The sequence below is a fragment of the Misgurnus anguillicaudatus genome, chromosome 11 (genome assembly GCF_027580225.2).
Source record: "Misgurnus anguillicaudatus chromosome 11, ASM2758022v2, whole genome shotgun sequence".
Classification (NCBI taxonomy): Eukaryota; Metazoa; Chordata; class Actinopteri; order Cypriniformes; family Cobitidae; genus Misgurnus; species Misgurnus anguillicaudatus.
The window spans coordinates 15727285-15751258 of record NC_073347.2 but is presented as its reverse complement, the minus strand read 5'-3'; the positions used below and the strand labels follow the sequence as shown (position 1 = coordinate 15751258).

At 37.1% G+C, this 23974-nt stretch overlaps 2 protein-coding genes across 5 annotated transcripts in view; one reads left to right on the top strand and one right to left on the bottom strand.

Annotated features, from left to right (window-relative positions):
• cep170aa (centrosomal protein 170Aa) overlaps positions 1 to 9155 on the bottom strand; it is a 45727-nt gene extending 36572 nt beyond the window's left edge. For 2 of the 3 annotated variants that reach the window (XM_073873131.1, XM_073873132.1), the window contains exon 1: positions 8925 to 9155. The gene's annotated coding sequence lies outside the window, so the exon portion shown is untranslated. The remainder of the gene's footprint in view (positions 1 to 8924) is intronic. The other variant, XM_073873133.1, reaches the window with a different exon arrangement.
• Positions 9156 to 9488: 333 nt separating this feature from the next.
• Positions 9489 to 23974, top strand: part of sdccag8 (SHH signaling and ciliogenesis regulator sdccag8) — a 59579-nt gene continuing 45093 nt past the window's right edge. Inside the window, exons 1-13 of one of the 2 annotated variants that reach the window (XM_073873130.1) lie at positions 9489 to 9694; positions 9914 to 10033; positions 10187 to 10275; positions 10503 to 10613; positions 10863 to 10988; positions 11206 to 11295; positions 11393 to 11457; positions 12639 to 12830; positions 16277 to 16415; positions 16534 to 16686; positions 17205 to 17339; positions 18905 to 19021; positions 19347 to 19489. In XM_073873130.1, coding sequence (XP_073729231.1) covers positions 9631 to 9694; positions 9914 to 10033; positions 10187 to 10275; positions 10503 to 10613; positions 10863 to 10988; positions 11206 to 11295; positions 11393 to 11457; positions 12639 to 12830; positions 16277 to 16415; positions 16534 to 16686; positions 17205 to 17339; positions 18905 to 19021; positions 19347 to 19489 — 1544 coding nt within the window. In that variant the 5' untranslated portion in view covers positions 9489 to 9630. The remainder of the gene's footprint in view (positions 9695 to 9913; positions 10034 to 10186; positions 10276 to 10502; positions 10614 to 10862; positions 10989 to 11205; positions 11296 to 11392; positions 11458 to 12638; positions 12831 to 16276; positions 16416 to 16533; positions 16687 to 17204; positions 17340 to 18904; positions 19022 to 19346; positions 19490 to 23974) is intronic. The other variant, XM_055170381.2, reaches the window with a different exon arrangement.

Below are 23974 nucleotides of genomic sequence, written 5' to 3'. Positions count from 1 at the left end.
AGTCGAGAAGAAATTATGTTTTTTGAGGAAAACATTCCAGGATCTTTCACCATTCCAATGGACTTCAATGGACCCCAACACGTAACAGTTTTAATGCAGTTTAAAATTGCATTTTCAACGCAGCTTCAAAGGACTCTAAATGATCCCAAACGAGGCATAAGGGTCTTATCTAGCGAAACGATCGTCATTTTGGCAAGAAAAGTATGCACTTTTAATCCACAACTTTTCTTTCTTCTGCGGCTGTGTGGCGAGCCAGCGCGACCTCATGTAATTGCGTAATGACGTCAAAAGGTCACGTGTTACATATATGAAACGCACATTTGAAGACCATTTTAAACAATAAACTGACACAAAGAAATTAATTATTATCATTCGACATACAACAACATCGGAACGGTCCTCTTTCTCCAAACTTGTAAACAGGGCACAGTTTTGATACGGCATCCGTGACCTCTTGATGTGATGACGTATTGCGTGAGGTCGCTCTGGCACGTCACAGGACCGGAGGAAGACGAGAGGTTAATAGTGCATATTTTTTATTTTTCTCACCCAAAAATGACAATCGTTTTGCTAGATAAGACCCTTATGCCTCGTTTGAGATCATTTAGAGTCCTTTGAAACTGCAATTTTAAACTTAAAAGTGAGAAAAATCCTGGAATGTTTTCCTCAAAAAACATAATTTCTTCTCAACTGAACAAAGAAAGACATCAACATTTTGGATGACATGGTGGTGAGTAAATTATCTGTTTGTTTTTTTTTTAAGAAAATTTACTAATACTTTAATCACATACAAAATAAAAGTTATTTATATCTTTATATATTCTATATAATATTATTACAATAAAAATGGATATATAAATAAAAATTTTCTGAAATGTATATATGTATGTGTGTGTTTGTGTTTAAATATACATAATAATTACACACAATACACACACATATATTAAGCCAAAATGCACTTTTATTTTGTATGCGATTAATCTTTGCCCAGCACTTGCACTCCCTGGGATAATATACGTAAACATGTCGCAAAAATTGTAAAATAATATTGTCATTATGCATGCCAAAAAACATGTGCATCAAAAATCAGCTGGTAAATATCGGCAGCTGAGACATCAATGCATCGCTCTCTAATATTGCCATACTCATGTGCCACATTATCTAAATGCACTCCAAAGGAGTATAATGAACGTTACAAAAACGCATGCATCAAAAATCTGCTAATAAATATCAGCAGATAATATATTGACGCATCTGTAATTATCACCCGACTCATGAAACACATTGTGAATGCACTCCTTGATATAATGGGGGAAAAAAAATCTTAAAATAGTATTGCCATTATGAAAAACAAACACATTGTAGTCTAGTTTTATATAACTCTGAGATCCTCTTTACTAATAAAATAAAGCACTTACAAGCAGCCAAATTTGTTTTACATTAGAGGTTGAAACCCAATCACTATGACAACATCTTGACCAGTAATGAGTGCTCTTTTTATATACAGGGTCCACATTTGCTGAGTGTGTACTTTGATTCTGGTTACTAAGTAGCTAGAACATTATTTACCAATTATTTCAACTCCAATTAAGATCCACTTATGGATATTAAGTAGACTGATGAACGAAGATGGATGAAATATATTTTTTAAAATGCAATTAACACCACTACTTTTTATCATTTCATAAAACATTCTTTGGTTGTAAAAAATTGACTCTAAAAGCATACTGTTTGTGGTTGCAGTTGTAACGATTTTGCTTGTAAAATGGCAATGCAGAATACCCCAATGATTTACTTTATGAAAGAATGTTCACAAACATTCAATAATGCCTGTAGTACATTTGGGAGATGTGAGTTTTTGGCAGCAATAGGCTGTGAGAAATTCTTCTCAACAGATAATATCTTGGTAGCAGAATGTAAGGAATAGCTGAATAATACCAGCTGGTTTTTCTCTTTACTGAAACACAGACATTAGCAGACTAACCGCGGGAAAGCTTTTATACCCAACAACTACCCACAGAATTCGGGAATAAGAACAACGTGGCAGAGAAACACTGATGTGGTGAACTGCAGTACAACCCCTTTCTTTTTAATAAGACACACAAGAGCTTTTGGAACTGAAGAATGTTGTTAGTCAGTACCTTCTGATAAACACATGTACAGCTAACAAACAGACCTCAATCTTTAAAGAAATTATATTCCCAGATATTGTCTCGTAGGTTAAGCTTTACCTTCTTAAATGCACAGCCATGCTTAGCTATCAACAGTGCCAGTGAATAGACTCATTATGTGGTATATTCTACTGAAGCAGGGCCTGTGCTCCGAAAGCTCCCTCACTTCTTTTGAATTGAGCAACATGTGGTGTTTTAAGTAAGTGAAGGGCTCTGGTTGTCTGAAGAGATGGATTGTTTTGCGATGACTGCGTGTGTGGAACAGGAAGTTTGGCTAATGCTTCCTCCCTGCTCTTCCTGGGTCATCCCTGTCATCTTGAATATCTCTGCAAAAGATAAGTACTGTAGTAGAGACTGGAAAATCCCATTTTGGTAAGCTTCAATCTTAATGCCAAAAATGCTGCATTAGGGAGGACTGGAACAACCATGTTAATGTCCCAAATATCAATGAGCTCATTACATGATAACTCACAAATACTAGCCAGATCCATCTTTGCAGGGAAAGACTAGATATTGCTGAAATTTGAAGTGTTTACTGAAAACACTCCAACCAGTTGCTCTCAAACCTACGGAGCCCGGCAGGTCACTCCTTGGAAAAAAGAAAACAAGTAATCCATGATCACAGTTTTGAAATTGGTCCCCTAAGTTCATAAAACGTAGAAAAAAGACAGATGGCTTTGGAAGCAAGACAATGGGAAAATTTAACATACTCTGTGAAATTAAGACTTCATGACAGACAGGGTTTAAGTACAGCAGATGCGATGTTACATGAATGTTGCTCTTTCAGGGAATATGGGAAAATTCAGCAGTACATTGCCTTGAAAGTGAGTGACTCAAGCCTTCAGACCTCTTCAAGCAATGTGAAGGTTACAAGCCATTAAGGAAACATGATGATGTTGCACAGCAAAAAACTCTGTGTGCATTTTTGACATTATTGGTAAAGTGGCATTGAAAAGGTCTCTGTATCTCTCTACAGAAGTAAAATCACTGAGGCATCACAACATCTCAGTTCATTGCTTCTCAGTAGAAATCGCACTAGGAAATCCCATCTTCATTTTCTGTTTTCCTCTCACAAAGGACTTTGACTGCATTATAAAGAGATTCTTATTTTGAAAACAGATGTCACGACAACAAACCTCAGGGCATCTAAGCTTTCCGCCTCAAACTTAGCAATGCATCCGATTACACTTTTGACTAGTCACCAGACACATCATTAATCTATTTTAGGTTCATCTCTGTATGCTAATCCTGGAAGAGACATCGATTCACAGAATACATTAAGGTCTACAAACAAAATGCAATGAGAACGAAGGCCTGACAGAATAAACAGGGACTAGACTTCACTTCTGCACGAGCTCCCAGATAATTCAAGTTGATGTTTGCATTGGGTTGGAATAGATTTAGTGCTTCTGTGCAGGAACAATGTATGGACCTGCCATTCACTTCTTAGTCTTTTTACAAAGAGCACATCTTCTAATATGCATAACTGAAATACTTTTCATTTTGCAGAGTGGAGTGCTTCAAAGACTGCCAAAATATTATGTTATATAATACTGTACTTGTAAAACCATTCAATTACAATAATCAACTTTAAAAAAACAGTACTTAAAAAACACAAAATGCACACAGCGACATTTATGTGTAAAAAATGAGCCCAATCCCAAATAAAACATGCTGAAGGGCTGATTTAAAGATGCTGTAAAAGCACCATATGGCTATGAGATGCCGACATCATCTCATTTACATCATCAGCATGTGCCAGCAGAATGAAAGATCCATCATTAGTCCAAATCTATTGTCAGCAACAGCTAAATTTGCCTGTTGGGTGGTAATAGACATGCATAATGACATACTTGACCCAAAACGCACAAAATAACAATTTAACTATTTTGTTGTGATGTTTAATTTTATTATTTTCAAGACCTTTATTTATGTCATGCTCTCTGACATATCATCTGTTTAATATATTTTGTATATGGCACATTTGCATTATTGTGGGAGCAGCCAAACAGTCTGAAGGAGTACTATTCATCAGATAAATGAAAGAATGAAAAGAGTGTTTAGTATATCATCAATAAAATGTTATTCTGTCTGACACTAAACAGCCTGAAGCATCAACTGCCCTTTAATTTCCCAGCCACAATCAGTATAGCAAATACAAAATAGGAGCAATTAATACCGGAGTAAACTAGCCAGTGGGCGCAAAACCCAGACTGGCCTTATTATTTATTCTCAAATTCATTTTATGCTTTTAATGGTTAAATTAAACTTCAGTTATCAAAAAGCATACCGGTATCTTATTATCTGAAAACATTAAACAAATACAATTTAACAACAATTAAAGGCGGAGTCCATGATGTTTGAAAGCCATTGTTGATATTTGAAATCACCTAAACAAATACGCCCCTACCCCAATAGAATCTGGATCTTCTGTTGATACACCCGCCCCACACATACGCAACCCGGCATTTTATTTGATTTGATTGGCTATAAGTGTGTTTTGGTAGTCGGCCCGTCTCCTTTTCCAACGCGTTTTTCAAACATCGTGGACTCCGCCTTTAATTGAAAGTTTATTTAAACCCTTTAAAGGAATAGTCTACTTATTTTCAATATTAAAATATGTTATTACCTTAACTAAGAAGAGTTGATACATCCCTCTATCATCTGTGTGCGTGCACGTAAGCGCTGGAGCGCGCTGCGACACTTCGATAGCATTTAGCTTAGCCCCATTCATTCAATGGTACCAATCAGAGATAAAGTTAGAAGTGACCAAACACATCAACGTTTTTCCTATTTAAGACGAGTAGTTATACGAGCAAGTTTGGTGGTACAAAATAAAACGATTTAAAAGAGGAACTATATTGTATGGCGTAATAGCACTTTTGGGAGTACTTCAACTCGCCTGAAAACTCCGCTCCCCTTCTCCCTCTCATAATGGGAGAGGGAGGGTGTTACTGCGCCGAGTCGAAGTACTCCCAAAAGTGCTATTACGCCATACAATATAGTTCCTCTTTTAAATCCGCTTAGAAAAGCGCTACGTTTTATTTTGTACCACCAAACTTGCTCGTATAACTACTCGTCTTAAATAGGAAAAACGTTGATGTGTTTGGTCACTTCTAACTTTATCTCTGTTTGATACCATTGAATGAATGGGGCTAAGCTAAATGCTATCGAAGTGTCGCAGCGCGCTCCAGCGCTTACGTGCACGCACACAGATGACAGAGGGATGTATCAACAATTCTTAGTTAAGGTAATAACATAGTTTAATATTGAAAATGAGTAGACTATTCCTTTATCTGGCGCAGCCCTTTTTGAGTGGGGGGTTGGTGAAAAGGTGATATACACCTTTAAATTAATATAACTCTGGCATTTTTTTTTTGGGTCTAGAAGCCTAATTTTGGTTTTAATTTTGGTAATTTTTGGTTTTAAAGAAGACACTTCAACGTTTTTTAGGGAAGTGTCTGGAGGTGAAAATATTTTTTTTTTAAAGCAGTTTACATTTATTTAATAAATAAAAATGTATTTTGGTACTACAACCATGCTTCTGAACCTTTCTTAACGTCCAACATTACACAAAAAGAGAAACCTTCCGCACATTTCTGTCATTTGCTGATTAATGTAACAAAAACTAGCATTTGTAAATGAGTTTAAATAAGTTTTAAAAATGACTGAATGCTAAATTTGCCAAATTCTGTGACATTCCGCATTGTAAATTCCAATTTTTATGCTTGGATTCCATGATTCCATCTGTTTGGATCTGTATGTGCTCTCAAGGATACCTTTATTATAAATATACAAAGAACGTCATAACCCCTTCAGTTGTGCCTTACTCATGATACCATCGAGTACGTTATTGCTTTAATAAAACGGTTACCAAAAATATGTAGCAATGCAACATCCATGAAGTAAAAAAACAGTCCTAGAGGTCAATTTTTGAAATGTATTCATTTATATATCATCTAAAAGCTAAAAAAAATAAGCTTTCCATTTATGTTATGGTTTGTTAGGATAGGACAATATTTGGCCAAGATACAAGGATTTTTAAATCTGGAACTTGAGAGTGCAAAAAGAATCTAAATATTGAGAAAATCGCATTTAAAGTTCAAAGTCCAAATGAAGTCACTATACAGCAACGCATATTACTTGTGAAAATTTTGTTTTAGTGCTCTATACTGGCTTACCGCTGTTATGACCTTGTGGACTGAATGGGGGAAATTGTAAACTTTTACATAAACCAAACCTGAATGGGTTCGGAATCCCCAAGAAACGGGTAGGAAAGGGAAGTTTGTAGGTGAGTTTCTGGCCAATTTTTTAATCACAATTTTGCGGCATCCACTCACAAAAAAGTTTTGATATATTTACGGTAGGAAATTTACACAATATCTTCAGGGAACATGATCTTTACATAATATACTAATAGTTCTTAGCATAAAAGAAAAAGTAAAAAATGACCCATGCAATTATGCGACTAACGGTTTTGTGATCCAGGGTCACATATAATTAAATTACTAGGGGTGCTGCGCAGTGATACACTTTGTTGGGTGCAGCGGTAATAGCTTTTTGAAAATAAAACACAGCTATTGACCAATCAGAATCAAGGACTGAAACTAACCATATTATAAAGACATATGCTGCACTGCATCTCTTTCTGTAGAGTTTAGTTTATTATTCTGGGGAATAATCACTTTTTTCTTTAATCCTGCATAATAGCCTTCTGTTTCTCTAACTAATGAACTGCAACCATGTGATTCTCTGTTGCTTCTTTGTAAATCCACATTCACGTGAAACTTCCGTTTAACAACAGGAAACCCACTGGATTGGACAGTCAATGATCCAACTGAGGAAGTGATGCTGGCTTATAGTTATAAATAATAAATGATTTTAGGCCCGGTGCTTGCTCAGAAAAAAAGATTTTCTTTTGAAAGACACAGTTTAGGGTTGTTTGGTAGTTGAAATCTAATAATGGCATGTAACATTTAAATGGTAAAACTTTACAATAAGGATGTATATGTAAACATTTGCTTACTACATCAGTTAATATGAATTAACAATGAAACCTATTTCAACAGCATTTATTAATCTTAGTATATGTCTATTTTAACATGTATTAATACCTATTCAAAATTAGATGTTGTATCTAACACCAAGTAAGCTTAATGCACAATGAATAAACAAGTTTACTTGTATTAACCAACATCATCAAAGATTATTAAATGCTAAGGAATTTGCATCACAAGGGACATACATTAAAAGCAAGATCACAAGAAATATAAACAAACAATAAACCAGATTGAAATACAGAAGACAAAAGTACAGATTGGTGCAATCAAAATACACAAGAGGAAAAATGAAAAGCAGTTACACCCATAAATGACGACAAGGGTAAAAGTGAACACACCCTGTCCTTATTTTAACTTATTTTCATGCAATTCTGAGTGCCACGGTTAAACACTATAAAAGAGATATCCATTCAGATAAATGTGTCAAATTAATCTTTGTTCACATTGTGAAGACTGACTTTGAAATTTTTTTCGATGTAAAGCAACTCACAAGGTTTTGAGATTTCTTCTAACTTTACACAGTTTCTCAAGCAGGGGGCTGGGGCCCACTAGAAACCACAACAAACTTGCAAAGGGGCCTCAAGATAACTTAAAACCAGCATTAAATATACTAAAACAACTAAAAATCAAGACATTTTTAGTGTTTTTTTTTTACTCATATAAAAAATATCGTTCTAGTTTAGCAAAACCCTAGAATATTTTAATGGCTAAAAAATTGTGAGTGGGGGGCCATCAAAGATTGTTTTGGACAACGAGGGGCATTGAGTCAAGGCTGAGATTCACTGCTCTACTGTACGTGGTGTTTGTAATAAATATATCGAGGTGGGAACAAATTTTACACAACTCTGTTAAACTATTACATTTACAGTTGCCGGCGTTTAACCGAAAGTGAATCTGCAAAAAACCCACTTAGGACAGTTCCATCAATACGATTGGCCATTTTGGTACTTTTTCTTTTCTAAAGATGGGAAACATTTAATAACAGTAACGTATAACATTTTGAAATGTTGAAAGGTGCGTTTAACCTTGCTTTTAATTAAATGTAGGCCACATATAACAGAACAAAACAAGAGCCTTTGTCAAAACAAAGGATTGTGCAGATTTCTCGTTACCGCGCGTGTATCATCACCGGGCAAAGCATCCACATCCAAATATCGTTGAATTTCACGGTTCGCTGCGATCGAGCGAAAATTCCTTACGATATTTAACTTATACTAAACAAGATGCCATGCGTTTGCTAGTTGAGACTACCGGATGGTGTCCACTGCTTTGTTTTCTCTTCGTGCAGCAATTGTCACAAGCAACTGTCAAATTGCTTTTACATTATTGCTTCAAACGAATGTTATCTATTAACATTAAACAAGCAACGCGAAATCTACATAAATGCAAACCAATGAAGCTAGTCAGCGTTTTTTGCTGTTGTATGCCGCTGCTGATACTAGATGAGACAGCTGGCTAGCTGGGTCCAGTGCCCTGATGCAACGTTACTAGGATATCATCCTGACCACACGATTTCTCCGGCATGAATCACAGGGAAAACGTGAATGCTTTAAAGCATGTTAGGATGTCTGGATAAAGATGAGAGGAAATACGTTTAACAGCCATCGATCACTAATCTAGTATTGTCGTTATTATAAACGCCCTATTGTTATGTGCGCTTAATATAAGAATGCCTCTTTATGCTCACTCATCCCTTACTCTTCTTTTCGCTGTCAATTTGACCCCAATCTTCAATGCAGCAAATAATAAACTGTTCGTTGCCCAGCCCAACGTGTCCCCCTACGTCTCCTATTTGTCTCAGTTGCTCAGCAGCAATAACGTTATTCCTAACAAATAGCGGCGACATACGGCAGCCTGGAATCAGGCGAGTAGGGCAACGTTTGCAGTTCCAACCCCTCGCTTCCAACACAGTCCGGTGGGCGTGGTGTGTTCGACTTCATTTTGCGCTGCGCAGTGGGCACACTATTACGGCATACTGAAGTGAATAGCATCAAAATAATGCGACGCTGCGCAGTCCGAACGGTGTATGATACCGAAGTACCGCGAGTGCAAGTCGAAAGCTTTACTGTCGCGATACTTAGATGTCATACGCCGATCGGTCTGCGCAGCATCGCATTAATGACTGACAATCAATATAGCCACATATTTAATGCATTATTTTGTATTTATTTATCTATTTAAAATCAATAATGGCAGTATTTGCAAATAATCAGCACGTACAAACTCGTAGTTTTTTTTACTCCGTTAAAAACTACAAGCCCCGACGTCCTTTGCATGCATGGTTTACGGAAGCGTTCGTCGGCGCCGTGCAACCGTTGGCGTCTTCTTGATTCTAATAACACTAATTGTGATGAATATTCTCTCAAAGATTGTTGGTTTTAGTTCGTGCTCAGACGATAATGAAACCGTCTTTGGATTCTGAAGAGGAGGAAGAATTAGGATCGTTACAGAAGTCACTGAGAGGTGATGTTATGCTCAGCAAATATGTTACATTGGAACTAAGTTACTGTTTTTGTAAACACTTGCAGCATTATACATTTGTTTTTGTATAACCGTCTGCCCAGAAAACAACCTTAATATTAATATAATACTTGTTAAATGTTTGAGGCATAATTATGGTGTACTATGTGGATATATTTTGCATAATGAAATTAATCTATTGGTTTGATTTAAATGTTAAAGAAAGGGCAAATCGCAGTATCCAGCAACTTTCCAGCATGTTGGCAGACCACAGCTCTGACTCCACAGAGTCTGCCGAAATAAAGCCAAACCCCTGTCTGCCAGTTCAGCAGAGTGAAGCAGGTACAATACCCCCAAGAAAGTACATGACATGTGTTGTTTAATTTTGACAAATCAACACTACATCTACAAAAAAGTGCTTCTGCTGGATGAATTTGTATGTAAAGTATCCTTTTGGTTAGATGGTATTTATGGTATGTTTTTATGTTATTTCAGTTAATCAGCTGCGTTCCTTGCTTCAAAAGCAGTCAAAAGAAGCAAATGTTCAGTCACCTTCTCCATCCAAGAGGAAATTGGTGACAAAGGTACCCTGACAGTGATTTAGTGCATGCATACACAGACAAAACATTTGATTATTAAATCTTCATTACCACTGAACAGTAAAATGTAGGTTGTCCTTTATGAAATTATAATGCATCCATTATTAACGTGTAATTAGAGTGATTACCTTATTAGCTGGACATTATTAATTGTAATATTTCTGTGTGCTTAAGCCTCTAATATATGGACTCTTTTTAACTATGCTATCTAGCAAAAAAACTCAGATGAGGGCAGTCTGCCTGCTGTTCATGACCTGGTTCCCATCATCAACAATCAATCTGAATACATTCAGCACCTGGAGGCTGAGGTCAAGTTTTGCAAGGTCAGTTTTTTTCCTTAACAAGAGATATTATCAGTGCATTCCCTGAAACATGTTAAAGGAAAAATCTTCATTGTTTACTCTGTAATGTACATGCATGTCTCAGATGGACCGTTCAGACAAGCAGATAGCAGTTTAGTTTGATGTTGCTAGTGTAGCGGAAAGTTTATTCATTTTAACTTTTAAGATCATTCATATTTATGTAGAACTGATATTGTTTGTATTGGTTGTGTTGTTGTTTCCCATCCACAGGAGGAAATCCTTGGAATGAAACAGAGAGTGAGAGTGGTGGTGGTGGAGAATGAGAAACTCCATGAAGAACTCAAAGCTAAGATGGTGGAAGACACCCTTAAACAATATACACTATTTGACAGCACGGTACCTACAGTACAGTATTCTTGTGACTTTTAGTTATAGCGCTAAAAACAAATGGCAAATTGTTATAAATATGTAAAGTCGTTTTGAGATTGTAAGTCATTGTTTTAGACATAAATTGCAGCTTTGCATTACAATTAAAAACAAATGTATGCCAATGTATGGTTCATTCATGTTTATTTTTGTACTGTACCTTCATATTAAGTTTGTTTATTTTTAGCTAAATATTGAGAGCACGCCAGAAAAATCTCCAAAACCAAGACTCAGTTCTGTTAGTCATGCTGAGGACCAGAGGTGGAGAAAAGAAATGGTACATTTGGCTGTGAGAACAAGTTTTGTAGCTAACAAAGATGACATGAATGAATTGACTAAATTTATCTTCTTTCCATATCTTCTAAATGTTTAAGGAGCGTCTTAAGTGTCTCTATCAAGCCCAAACTGAGACCCTGGAAGCTCAAGTGGTCTCTTTAAAGTAAGTGGGGTTCACTCAGTAGCCTAAAACGTGTTCCTCTTTACAAGTTACATTTCACTTGCATTGGTGGAAAGAAGCAAGGCCTTGTTAGGGGCCAATCACACAGAGCATGTTTTAAATGCCTGGAAACGGAAGGCGCGCTGCACTGTCTTTTTTGGTCACTTTTGGTCATATATTTTTTTATATTGCTTGACAACGACAGAGGCAGCAGTCCTGTCAATAAAATATTAAAATATTTAGCGCTCCTTTGCAGAAACTTTAAAAACTGAGTGCTTGCTCTGACCTTGATCGAGGGTGAGAGTTGGACAAACATGCAGAAGACTGTGAGTGAGCGCAGTCTCTAGTTATTCCAAGCAACTATAAATTTCTGTCACCACAACGAAAGGTGACAGAAATTCGATTCATTCGATTGGACTGAAAAATTCCATTCGAATGGAAAAAACATGAATGACGTTGGGTGCTTTTCCACTTACTGTGGGTTCACACCAGCCGCGTTTAAGGTGTCAAATTCGCGTCTACCGTGTGTAGTTTGCCGCTTGAACATTTTGAGTTTATTCGCTTCATTCGCGCGTGAAATTCTAGTCATCGGGACATTCACTTTTCAAATTTGTGTCATGGGAGGGGCTTCTGCGGCTCGCTTCCTGCAATCACGTCATTGCTAGAGCAAGCTCCTGATTGGTTAACGTGGCTCATTTTTCCGCCAAAGTTCAAAATTTTCAACTCACGCATTTCCCGCGGCAACGCTCAATTCGCGCCATTCGCCAAACTAGACTAGAATCGCATCTGCCGCGCTAAATGGCTCATTCATGTTGCGATACCTCCAGACGCGTGTCAACATTGACTTAATATTGAAATCACTCACGCTTGTGTGCTCCTTTTACAGTGTGCTCCTGTAAAAACATGAGCCAGCCAAAATGCGAAGTGTTCAACTTAATGCTCACTGCCTATAGAAAATCATTCAAAAAAGGCACCTGCTACTGCCATAAACGCGTTCTGTGTGATCGGCCCCTTAAACATGTAATTTATTCTACATTCATTTTGCATACTTATGGTGTAAGAACAACTCCCTAACTATCAATGACTACATGATGCAGTACACCCATTAGAATTGTTTGTTGGATAAAATATGCTTACTGTAACAACCTGCATTCTTCATTGCGTATGTGTGTTTGTGGGTGTAGGAAAGAGTTGGCAAGCACTCAGAAGGAGTATGAGGAAACGAAAGAACGACTAAGGCACAAAGAGGTGATGGTCGAAGTGACAGGCAGCGGTCAGCGTGTTGGTGGTCTGTGTCTAAAGTGTGCTCAACATGAAGCGGTCCTAGCTGAGACACACTCCAATGTCCACGTTCAGACCATTGAAAGACTCACAAAGTAAGTGTGCATGTGTATTAGTGTGTTTACTGTTGGACAGAGTATGTGAGTGGAGTGGAGTGGCAAGAATTTGGACTCCGCACTCAAAGCATTTCGTAATCGCTCCAGCTCCCTGTTTACTATTTCCTGAGCCTCGCTCCCACCTCACTTTCTTCTTACTCTGTGTTTGCTCCTTGGAAAAATGTGCACCTCCAACACTCTGCTGTAAATTTTCATTTTGTTTTTCAAATCACAAAGCTTTGTGCAGAAGATGCATTCATGTAAAATAAATACGCAATACTAGGAGAAAACATCAACTTGCTTTATTGGAACAGTAGCTAAAAATAGCACAAGCAATATTTTTTATGAAAAATTATGTTTTTGTTCCCTCCCAACTGTTAGATGAGATTTACCTCATGGTTGGATTATGGACATAAGTTGTGCTCATGATGGAGAAGTGTCAATGTCCTTGTTCATTTTAATTCATTTAGCCTAGAATGGTCTGACAATTTCAGTTTGGAAAAAATGTCTAATTTTTTAAAAACTTTTTGAATACTGTTTTTTTACTGTGTATACTTCGTAATGAAAATAGGTGGTAACACTTTACTTAAAGGGGTGTTCATAAGACTGACATGACACCTTCATAATCATGACATGACATGTGTCATGAACATGAAGGGGGATTTTATGACAACTGTCATTAAGTGTCATTTGTTCAATCATGTCATTTTTAATGCAAAGTTGGCATTGTTTGAGATGACAACTTGACATTAACCAATACATCATAACTTGTCAGAAATTTGTCATAAACATAGCAGAATAATTATCAAACTTAAGAAACTACCTAGCTTTATGGGTTAACATTACATTAAACTGTCATTTATATGTTATTACGTGTTAATACTACGTCAAATCATTTTAAATACTTTTACAAAATGCAATAGGCATGTCAAAATATATACTTAACTTTATGTATGTGCAGAAAATTAATTAATTTAAATAGCTGTTTTCCAGTGATATGGACCCAACGCTGCATGGCTTAACCCATTATTGTACTGTTTTCATTACATTTTATGTGAATTTTAATTATTATTGTATATGATTGATTTTATTTCTTAAACACATGGAGGATCTTAAAAAAAACATTATGAACTGAAGTATATTAATGATGTTGCTTTCAGATGGAGCCGCATTTACAACACAAAGCCGTAGTTTAAACGTGCATAAAATCTCCTTCATGTTCATGACACGTGTCATGTCATGATTATGAAGGTGTCGTGTCAGTCTTATGAATATCCCTTTAAGTAAAGTGTTACCAATTAGGGTAAATTCACTATTGCTTAAAGTCACCAATGAAATCGGAAAGTAATGACAAAGTCTTCTTTTTCCTATCGTGACGTACAGTGAGGAAAATAAGTATTTGAACACCCTGCTATTTTGCAAGTTCTCCCTCTTAGAAATCATGGAGGGGTCTGATATTGTCATCGTAGGTGCATGTCCACTGTGAGAGACATAATCTAAAAACAAATCCAGAAATCACAATATATTATTATTTTTTTTAACTTTATTTGTATGATACAGCTGCAAATAAGTATTTGAACATCTGTCTATTAGCAGAATTCTGACCCTCAAAGACTTGTTAGTCTGCATTTAAAATGTCCACCTCCACCTCATTTATTATCCCAAATTAGATAAACCTGTTTGAGGTTGTTGGCTGCATAAAGACACCTGTCCACCCCATACAATCAGTAAGAATCCAACTACTAACATGTCCAAGACCAAAGAGCTGTCCAAAGACACTAGAGACAAAATTAAAATTGTACACCTCCACAATGCTGGAAAAGGCTATAGGGAAATTGCGAAGCAGCTTGGTGAAAAATGTGTCCACTGTTGGAGTAATCATTAGAAAATGAAAGAAGCTAAACATAACTGTCAATCTTCCTCGGACTGGGGCTTTATGCAAGATCTCACCTCGTGGGGTCTCAATGTTCCTAAAAAAAGGTGAGAAATCAGCCCAGAACTACATGGGAGGAGCTGGTCAATGACCTGAAAAGAGCTGGGACCATCGTTTCCAAGGTTAATGTTGGTAATACACTAAGACGTCATGGTTTGAAATCATGCATGGCACAGAAAGTTTCCCTGCTTAAACCAGCACATGTCCAGACCCGTCTTTAGTTTGCCAATGACCATTTGGATGATCCAGAGGAGTGATGGGAGAAATTCATGTGGTCAGATGAGACCAAAATATAACTTTTTGGTCATAATTCCACTAAAAGTGTTTGGAGGAAGAAGAATGATGAGTACCATCCCAAGAACACCATCCCTACTGTGGAGCATGGGGGTGGTAGCATCATGCTTAAGGGGTGTTTTCTGCACATGGGACAGGGCGACTAAACTGTATTAAGGCAGGATGACCGGAGCCATGTATTGCGAGATTTAGGGAGCAACCTCCTTCCCTCAGAGCGTTGAAGATGGGTCGGGGTCTTCCAACATGACAATGTCCCGAAGCACACAGCCAGGATAACCAAAGAGTGGCTCTGTAAGAAGCATATCAAGGTTCTGGCATGGCAGTCTCCAGACCTAAACCCAATAGAGAATCTTTAGAGGGAGCTCAAACTCCTTGTTTCTCAGCGACAGGGCAGAAACCTGACTGATCTAGAGAAGATCTGTGTGAAGGAATGGTCCAAATTCCCCCCTGCAGTGTGTGCAAACCTGGTGAAAAACTACAGGAAACGTTTGACCTCTGTAATTGCAAACAAAGGCTACTGTACCAAATCTTAACATTGACTTTCTCAGATGTTCAAATACTTATTTGCGGCTGTATCATACAAATAAATAGTTAAAAATCATACATTGTGATTTCTGGATTTTTTTAAATTATGTCTCTCACTGCGGACATGCACCTACGATGACAATTTCACACCCCTCCATGATTTCTAAGTGGGAGAACTTGCAAAATAGCAGGGTGTTCAAATACTTATTTTCCTCACTGTATGTCTAAGTGAAATGGCTTCTGAAATTCTGAGATTCTGAAAAATTGCACACAGATAAGTCATTTATTAAAAACCAAAATATTTCATAAAAAGTTACATTTCTAACTTCAATGTCATTTGTTTGTCTGAAATCTGTTTGCAGAAGTAAAACAAAATTCTACTAATAATGCTTAGTAATTATAAAAAAAAGAAATAATGAAATGTTTACCTTTTATAACCAATATTTTTTGTAGAATTTTTTTTATACTTTTGGATTTGTGAACGTGTCCTAAACTCTACATGGAATTTCATTTGCAAAATGCCTTAAAACCACATTAACATCCATATACACCTTTGACTCCCCTAATTGATCTGTGTGTAAAGTGTCAATTATTGTTCCTTATGGCAAGGTTGAAGAAGTCTTCACATTGATCATTTTGATTATGTGTCAGATCAATGCCTGTATCTAATGAGATGTGTGTTTGTCCTTGTTAGGGAGCGGGATGAGTTGATGACCGTCCTGTGCTCATTGAGGGCGAGTCAAACTGAGGCCCAGCAGAGAGAATGGGCAGCTTATCAGCAGGTTAAACAGGCAGTGGAAATGGCAGAAGAGGCAAACCTAGAAAAGACAAGAGTAAGCCGCTGATTAGCATATGGATTTTCCCGTTTTGCATGATTGTAAATTCTTTGGTGTGCTATGTAGAACAAGTCTTCTTTACCTTGACCTGTGGTTTGTCCCTTTACACCTGCAGGCACTGGTGCAGTGTGAGCACTTTAACAGCGAGCTGACTAGACAGAGAGAGAGGCTGGAAAGAGAGCTGGCTTGTGAACAGGAGAAGATCTCCCAGGCCAGGGAAGCAGCACGTGCAGAAAGCAGGAAAGAGAAAGAAGAGCTCGCCCAGACTGTCAGTTTCCTTATCTCCTTATATAAATATATAAATAAATTCTTATTTACATGTACAGTATGCAATTATATTGTATTCATTAGGCTATTATAACCGTGTCTTTATTTACACAAACTGGATGGTTTGCCATAGTTTAGCTTTTGCTGCCCTCTACTGGTATTTTAATGATGGCACACAGCTACAATTTTACTTACTGATTAATATTCAGTTTAAGCAACTGCAACTATTAATAACTTACTAATTCGCAACTCAGACAAAACTTTTCCAATAATATTCTTTATGCACAGTTTCATTTTAGCTGTAAATTGTTAACATATGTATTGTAAGCATATGGCTTGCTGACTTGAAAGGCTACAATTTGATACTCTGTGCTCCATCTAAAATTTCAGTAAATAGTAATTTGGTCGTTCTTTTACTGTAATTATCCATGCAGTTTAATGAAATTATCTTATTTCTATTCAAGAGATAAACATTGCTGGCTAAATTGAACCTGAAATCTGTTTGTCCTCCAATGTAAGGTGACCAGTCTCTCTCAGAGAGTGGCTGAATTGGAGGGTCTGCTGGAGAGGGGAGAAAGAGACAGGAATTCACTTAATTCCCAACTGGAGGAAGCTTATAAGAAGCTCACTGAACAGGAAGCAGACGGCAGCAAGGTACGGCCCAACCTCACTGTAGGTCAAACAAAAAGCAGATCACAGATTTATATATATATATATATATATATATATATATATATATATATATATATATATATATATATATTATTCTTGCTCTGTACCTAGTGGCGGTCAGTGGTGTCCGTGCTTGGAAAAGCAATGAATGAATCGTCAATGTGTTCTTACACGACTGTATGTGTGTGTGTGTGTGTGTGTGTGTATACAGGTGGTGGACAAAATATGAAATAACAGATATCTTTAATTGATACGGTAATGGACCACAGTATGATTTTACCATGGCTGCAATGTTGTACCATTCAGACCATCTTTATTTGTTTCAAAGAGGTTGGAGTAGGAAACCTAAAACACTAAACAGTCGGAATGTTAAAGGAAAACACCTCCGTTTTTCAATATTTTACTATGTTCTTACCTCAACTTAGACAAATTAATACATACCCATCTTTTTTCAATGCATGCACTTAATCTTTGTACAGAGCATACATTCATTCCTTAGGATCCAAACAGGGATGAATTTAGAAGCCACCAAACACTTCCATGTTTTCCCTATTTAAAGACGCAGTAATATTGACGGAAGTTTGAGCGAGAGGGGGAGTAGTAAGGAGTGATGATGTTACTGCGCCGAAGTCAAAGTGCTGCAAACTAAGTGCTCTTCCACCATACAATATAGTTCTCATTTTTTATCTTAGCTAAGAAAATCACCATGTTTTATTTTGTGCCACCATATGTACATGTGTAACTACTCATGTAACAGTCTTTAAATAGGGAAAACATGGAAGTGTTTGGTGGCTTCTAAATTCATCCCTCCTTGGATCCTAATAAATGAATGGGGCTAGGCTAAATGCTAACACATTCACGACATGCTGTATAAAGATTAAGTGCACGCATTGAAAAAAGATAGGTATGTATTAATTAATCTAAGTTGAGGTAGGAACATAGTAAAATATAGAAAAATGGTGGTGTTTTCCTTTAAGGTTACATTTGCACCTGCCAATTGATGCTGAACATAACTTGCTTTGGCACAACTTGTTTTGCCATGCAACCAAGACAATATAAAGGAACAAAAGATAACCACAGTGTTTTTTTTTTCTCAGAGTAGCCTACATAAATAATATGAACTGCTACAACAATTGTCTTATAGTAATGGTCTTGTGTAATCTTATAATATTAACACTTACACTATAATTTATTTATTTTTGTTTAAAAGTGAATCATTGTGAATTATTAATAATAATGCTTAATGATACTCAGAATGAGTTGAAAGGAACACATTTTTGGTTTGTTCTCAAGTGTGCAAAGGAATATTTAGGAAACAGAGTTGGTTTATCTTTGTATGAAGAATGCATGCCCACTAGATGGCAGTAGAACTATATTATTACACAAGATTATATTGTCACTGCTGATGAGATTCAGCAAACTAAAGCTCAAAAGAATATTGTGAAGTTGAAAAATCTCTCTGAAATGAATTAGTATAGAAAGTGTGCATTAACTCTTTTTGTGATGAACAATAAACTTTGCATTAAAGCTTCATGTGCATGTGTCAGGTGTGTGCAGAGTTGCGGTTCTTCTTGACTCAGGCCCAGCTGAAGAAAGAGGAGGCAGAGAGGGAGGTGAGGGACATCAGCGCCAAACTGGGCCGCCAACTAGAACTGGTCGAACAGGTGAGAGGACACGAGCATGTGCACAACAGTCCACAAACTAATGCATATCATTGAGGTACATTACAATAAAGCTAAAAATTTACCCAAGTATTACAATCTTATTATTTAAACACCACAATTTATCAAGCACTAATGCAAATATTGTTTATTTAAAACCTAACCAACAGTTTTTGCATTTCACATTATGCCACCCAAATGCTTTTTGATTTTTATGTGTGCAAACTATTTTGCATTGTTAAACGGTTCAGTTTTAGAATTAATAGCATTCTTTAAATAATACAAATAAAAACATATTGAGACTCTCTCTCCTCTCACTTGGTTTCAGGAAGTGCAGAAACTGGGTGTGGAGCTGAGCAGTACCCGGCAGCGTTTGGAGGAGGCCCAGAGGGCAGAAGGCCGAGCCCGGGCGGAGGCAGCCGGCCTGGCCGAGGGGCTAAGCCGCGCCCAGCGCCAACTGCACCTCACCAGGTAACCCCCTTAATCCTATTACATGCCACAACACTGCGCCCGTCCGCTGGCCCCAATGCAGTGCCAGCACGTCGGCAGGAGGGCTCCTGTACTTTATTAAATCGCCACCGGCTGCCACCGCCACAGTCCACCACGCACCAGAAAAACAGGGCTGGAGAGGGGGGACACACACCATCTTTCTTGATAATATCACTGAGTTTAGCAGACTGGAGTGGGCACAGTAAACTTCTCCGATGTAACGTTAACGGCTTTTTAACACAATTTGTCTTTACTTTTTTAGTAATCTGAGTCATATTATTTGTGTACATCAGTTAGGAGCGTGTAGTAGATATACGGCGTCTCATACATTTATACATTTTTCACATATGTGCCCATTTCACTCTTATTCACATTCATGATAATGAGCTGCAGTTTAACATAAATATATTTTGGTTGTTAAATTAAATTCACACCTTTTAATTAAATCAAAGAAAGGCCTTGTAGATGTTTGGAGCTATCGCCACATTTTAATTTGATCCAGTAAAGGATTTTACAGTTTGCAAAGATGGCGTTACCGAAGGTGTTTGTTTCTGGTGTTGTCTGATGAATCAATGCCTCCCTTTGTGCTGTATGCTTATTTAAATGTGATAAAGCTTCGGATTTTGAACTCACAAACACTTTGTGTTTGTCTTGGAAAATCTTTGCAAACTGTCAAGGAAATCAGTCCAGAATAGGTGAGAAGATGAAAATGTCCTTGCGATTGTTTATCTGAATAAATAGTGTAACATTTGTTCAACTAATCCGGGTTTAATAGACGGCAAACACAGATTATAGCTCCAGATTATGACACATAGATCACATATAACACCTCCCACCCTTTTTATTGGATGTAAGAGAGAAAGGTTTTGCAACTATGAAACATAACAGTACTGTTGGGTGCAATTTAACATTGTACAGTTCATTATTATAGTTACTGAAAGAAAAACCCAAGGGAACTTATTCGGTTTTATTTAGTTTAGCATTGCTTATACGACATAAAGTACAGTGACTAGAAAATCTATTTTTATGTTTTTTGTATTGGATCTATAATATCACTTCCCCTCGAAGTTCACACAGGTGTCCTAATAGAGTAATCACAGATGTTACATTAGATGTTACATTAGACACCTGCAAGTGAGAAAGTATGTTAAAATACAATTGTCTTTATTCCTACACTGAGAAAATTGGCCAAAATAGTCCCTAGCTGTCACTGAGGCAGTACCCTTTCAAAAAGTACACCTTTGCATCTAGAAAGTTCATATTAGTACCTCAGAGGTACATATTGGCTCTAAAGAGTGCATATTAATATGTTAACGGTAATAATGTTGCTTAATGCATACATATCTTATGAGGACCTTTATAAAGGATACTTCCCCAGAGATAGCTAAGGACCATTTTAACCATATTTTGTCTGACAGTGTATATCTTTAATAATATTATTTAAGACCCACCAAACTTTATTTTGTGAAAAGTATGTCTATGCTACCTTTCTTTAAATATGTGCCACTTATTTATTTATTTATTTATTTTTTTATATAGTTTTTGGGGCCATTTTTGCCTTTATTAGATAGATAGTATGATAGGATGGGATCGGCAAAGGACCTCGAGGCGGGATTCGAACTCGGGTCGCCGAAAGTGCGTCGGAGCACTGCCCACTACACCATCGGCTCCGACATGTACCCCTTAGGTTGACTTTTTTTTATCAATAATCATTTTTAGGTGAGACTTTGGAGTCCAAATAAATTTCTGTCCCACTTTTTCCAATAAATTTATGCTATTATTTAATAACTTTATAGTTATTTAAAAAAAGTTTATATTTCGATACAAATAAAAACAACATAATTTTTTTTAACATCAATCATTTTCCCTCCACTTAGTTTTTGAGTTTACAAATTCTGCCATCTAAATAGGGAATCGACATGGCACGAGTGTAACTAACTTTTAAAGGAGATGGGAGATGAGACTCTTATTGGTTTATTGCTTGTTATGCCCAAAACACACCCATTACTGAGAATAGGAACAACCCTTTTAGACTGTACGCTAGGCGCACAAACCATTTTTCCTGTTGTTAAATTAGCAAAAGTGGATTTGGACACGCCCCACTATGCGCATTTTTATTAAAATGTTGAGTTTTAGAACAGTTTTTGTCACAAATTTTCTTTGGGGGGCCACGAAGGAATGCACCGTACACAAGGGGGGCCACCCGCTGAAAAAGTTTGGGAACCACTGCTTTAGACCATACGCTTTGATCGTTAAAATAGGGCCCAATGTGTTTCTGTGGCTTAACTGTTGCAATGTGTCACTTGCACATACTGATAACACACATACTATACGCTTCAATGAAATGTAAATCACTTTGGATAAATCTGCCTGCCAAATGCATACAGTAAATGTAAGTATTCCCAACCTCATACGTTTTAAACTGGGACCTTTTAAAAATCACTCTCTGATTTATCACTGGTTTTATCAGGAGCATTAGGTTTATGACTTTCCCACACTTATTTAATAAAAGCAGCACGGTTAGACAATCTCTATTTCCATGCCTCTGTGGATGTGTGTTAACCCAGCAGTGAGCGTAGGAAGCACTGAAGCCTCAGTGGGTTTGGATGGCAATGGGGTCTCTGTTCCTCTGGAGAAACTGCAGATCTTACAGCATCTGCCACAGAGCTACACAGCTGCAGAGGAGGGACGGCATCTGTTCACAGGGGAGTTCAGTACTTAAGTATTAGGACTCGGTCATGTATAGTTTATAAATTACCATAAAGATGCGTGCTGTTCCAGAAGTATTAGTGAATAATTTGAGTCATTTGTTTGCATTTGGAATAGTACCACTGTGTATGAAAATGATCCAGATGGTTTTTATGGAGTATGGATTATTTGCACCAGCAGGTCTATTGTTAGTTCATTACACCTCAACAGATTTTAATTGCCGTGTACATTTTGTACGATGTAGGCATTGCTTTAGTTGAGTCAAGATTTTAAAGGTGCAATGTGTAACTTTTAGAATGATCTAATGACAGTAATGCAATAAAATATACATAACTATATTATCAGTGGTGTATAAAGACGTTACATGATGACTATATTACCTTAGCTTAGAATAAGCTGTTTTACATGCCCTTACATGGATGTCGTTGCCATGTTTCTACAGTAGCCCTAAAGATGCCGCTAAAAACCCATACTGTAACTTTAAGTCACTCATCACTGTGTTTTTAGGTAAGAATGTGATTATCAAATTAAGGGTTTCCCGCAGCACTTTGCAGTTCAGGCGGCCCACCTAAGCTGGGAAAACCTACCGCCTTAACTAGGTCGTCCAAAAAAAAATTAGCTGCACAAAAGGCCGTCATGTGCATCTCAGAGAATAGCGTGGACTCCCTTCACACTGCGGGCGGGCATGCGCGCCACACGGCCGAAATTACATGGTCCGTCACTGTCTGGAGGATAACTAGCCAGTTGATAAAACATCTCGGAGAATAGTGCGGACGCGTTTCACACCGGGAGCGTTTGCGAGCGTGCACGCGTGCCTCGCGGCCGAAATGAGAAAGACGTGGTCCGTTACTGTCTGGTGGATAGCCAGTTGATAAAACACGTGTCCGTGAGAACTGTAAGTGGACTTATGTTTTGGGTTTATTTAAGCTTGTTATTGTATTAGTCTATAGTTCTTGCAAATTTAAAGTAAGTTTGCTTGTGATTTTGTTGTTTGAGCAACCTGCTGGCTAGGTTGCGCGTGCCCGTTGAATTCGATATAATTGTTGAGCGCTCTTGCTCACGTTATTTATGTGCATTATTTACAGTAGTTACACTCCTTTAAAATAATGTAATTAATAGTGGGAAATAATCAATTTTTACAATTTTACGATCTATCATCGTTTGCGAGACGTTCTACAACATCTGCTTCAGTTTGTGTTTATTAACCCTTTAGTTTCACTTCATCACGCAGCTATTCCCGTTAGAGGTATCTGTTAAAAAACATTTAATTCATTAATAATCTAGTATGTGTTCATTTCCTGTCATAGTTTCTTCAAAATAAAGTTAAGCCAAACCCTACCACCTTGACTAATACATTTTCTGCAGGAAACCCTAAATTGTTAGGAATTTCTCATTTCTAGACCACTTTTTTATTGTCTGACACACAAAAAAAAAAAACATTTAAACTGGGATATTCAGAATGTTTGTAATAAATAATTTGTTTGAAAATAATTTATTAAAAGTTAGGGATTATCAAAAGTGCGTAAATTACAAACATAGGGTCACATTTCTAAAAAAAATAAACTCTTTTTTTATGTCAGACGTTTTTATTTGTTGCTATAGTTTAAATGGATAGTTCACCCAAAAATGAAAATTCATAATTTACTGACCTTCATGTATGAGTTTCTTTATTTTGCTGAACACAAAAGAAGATATTTTGATGAATGATACTAATCTTCAACTTGTCAGAATTCATTGTCCATTAAACATCTATTAAGA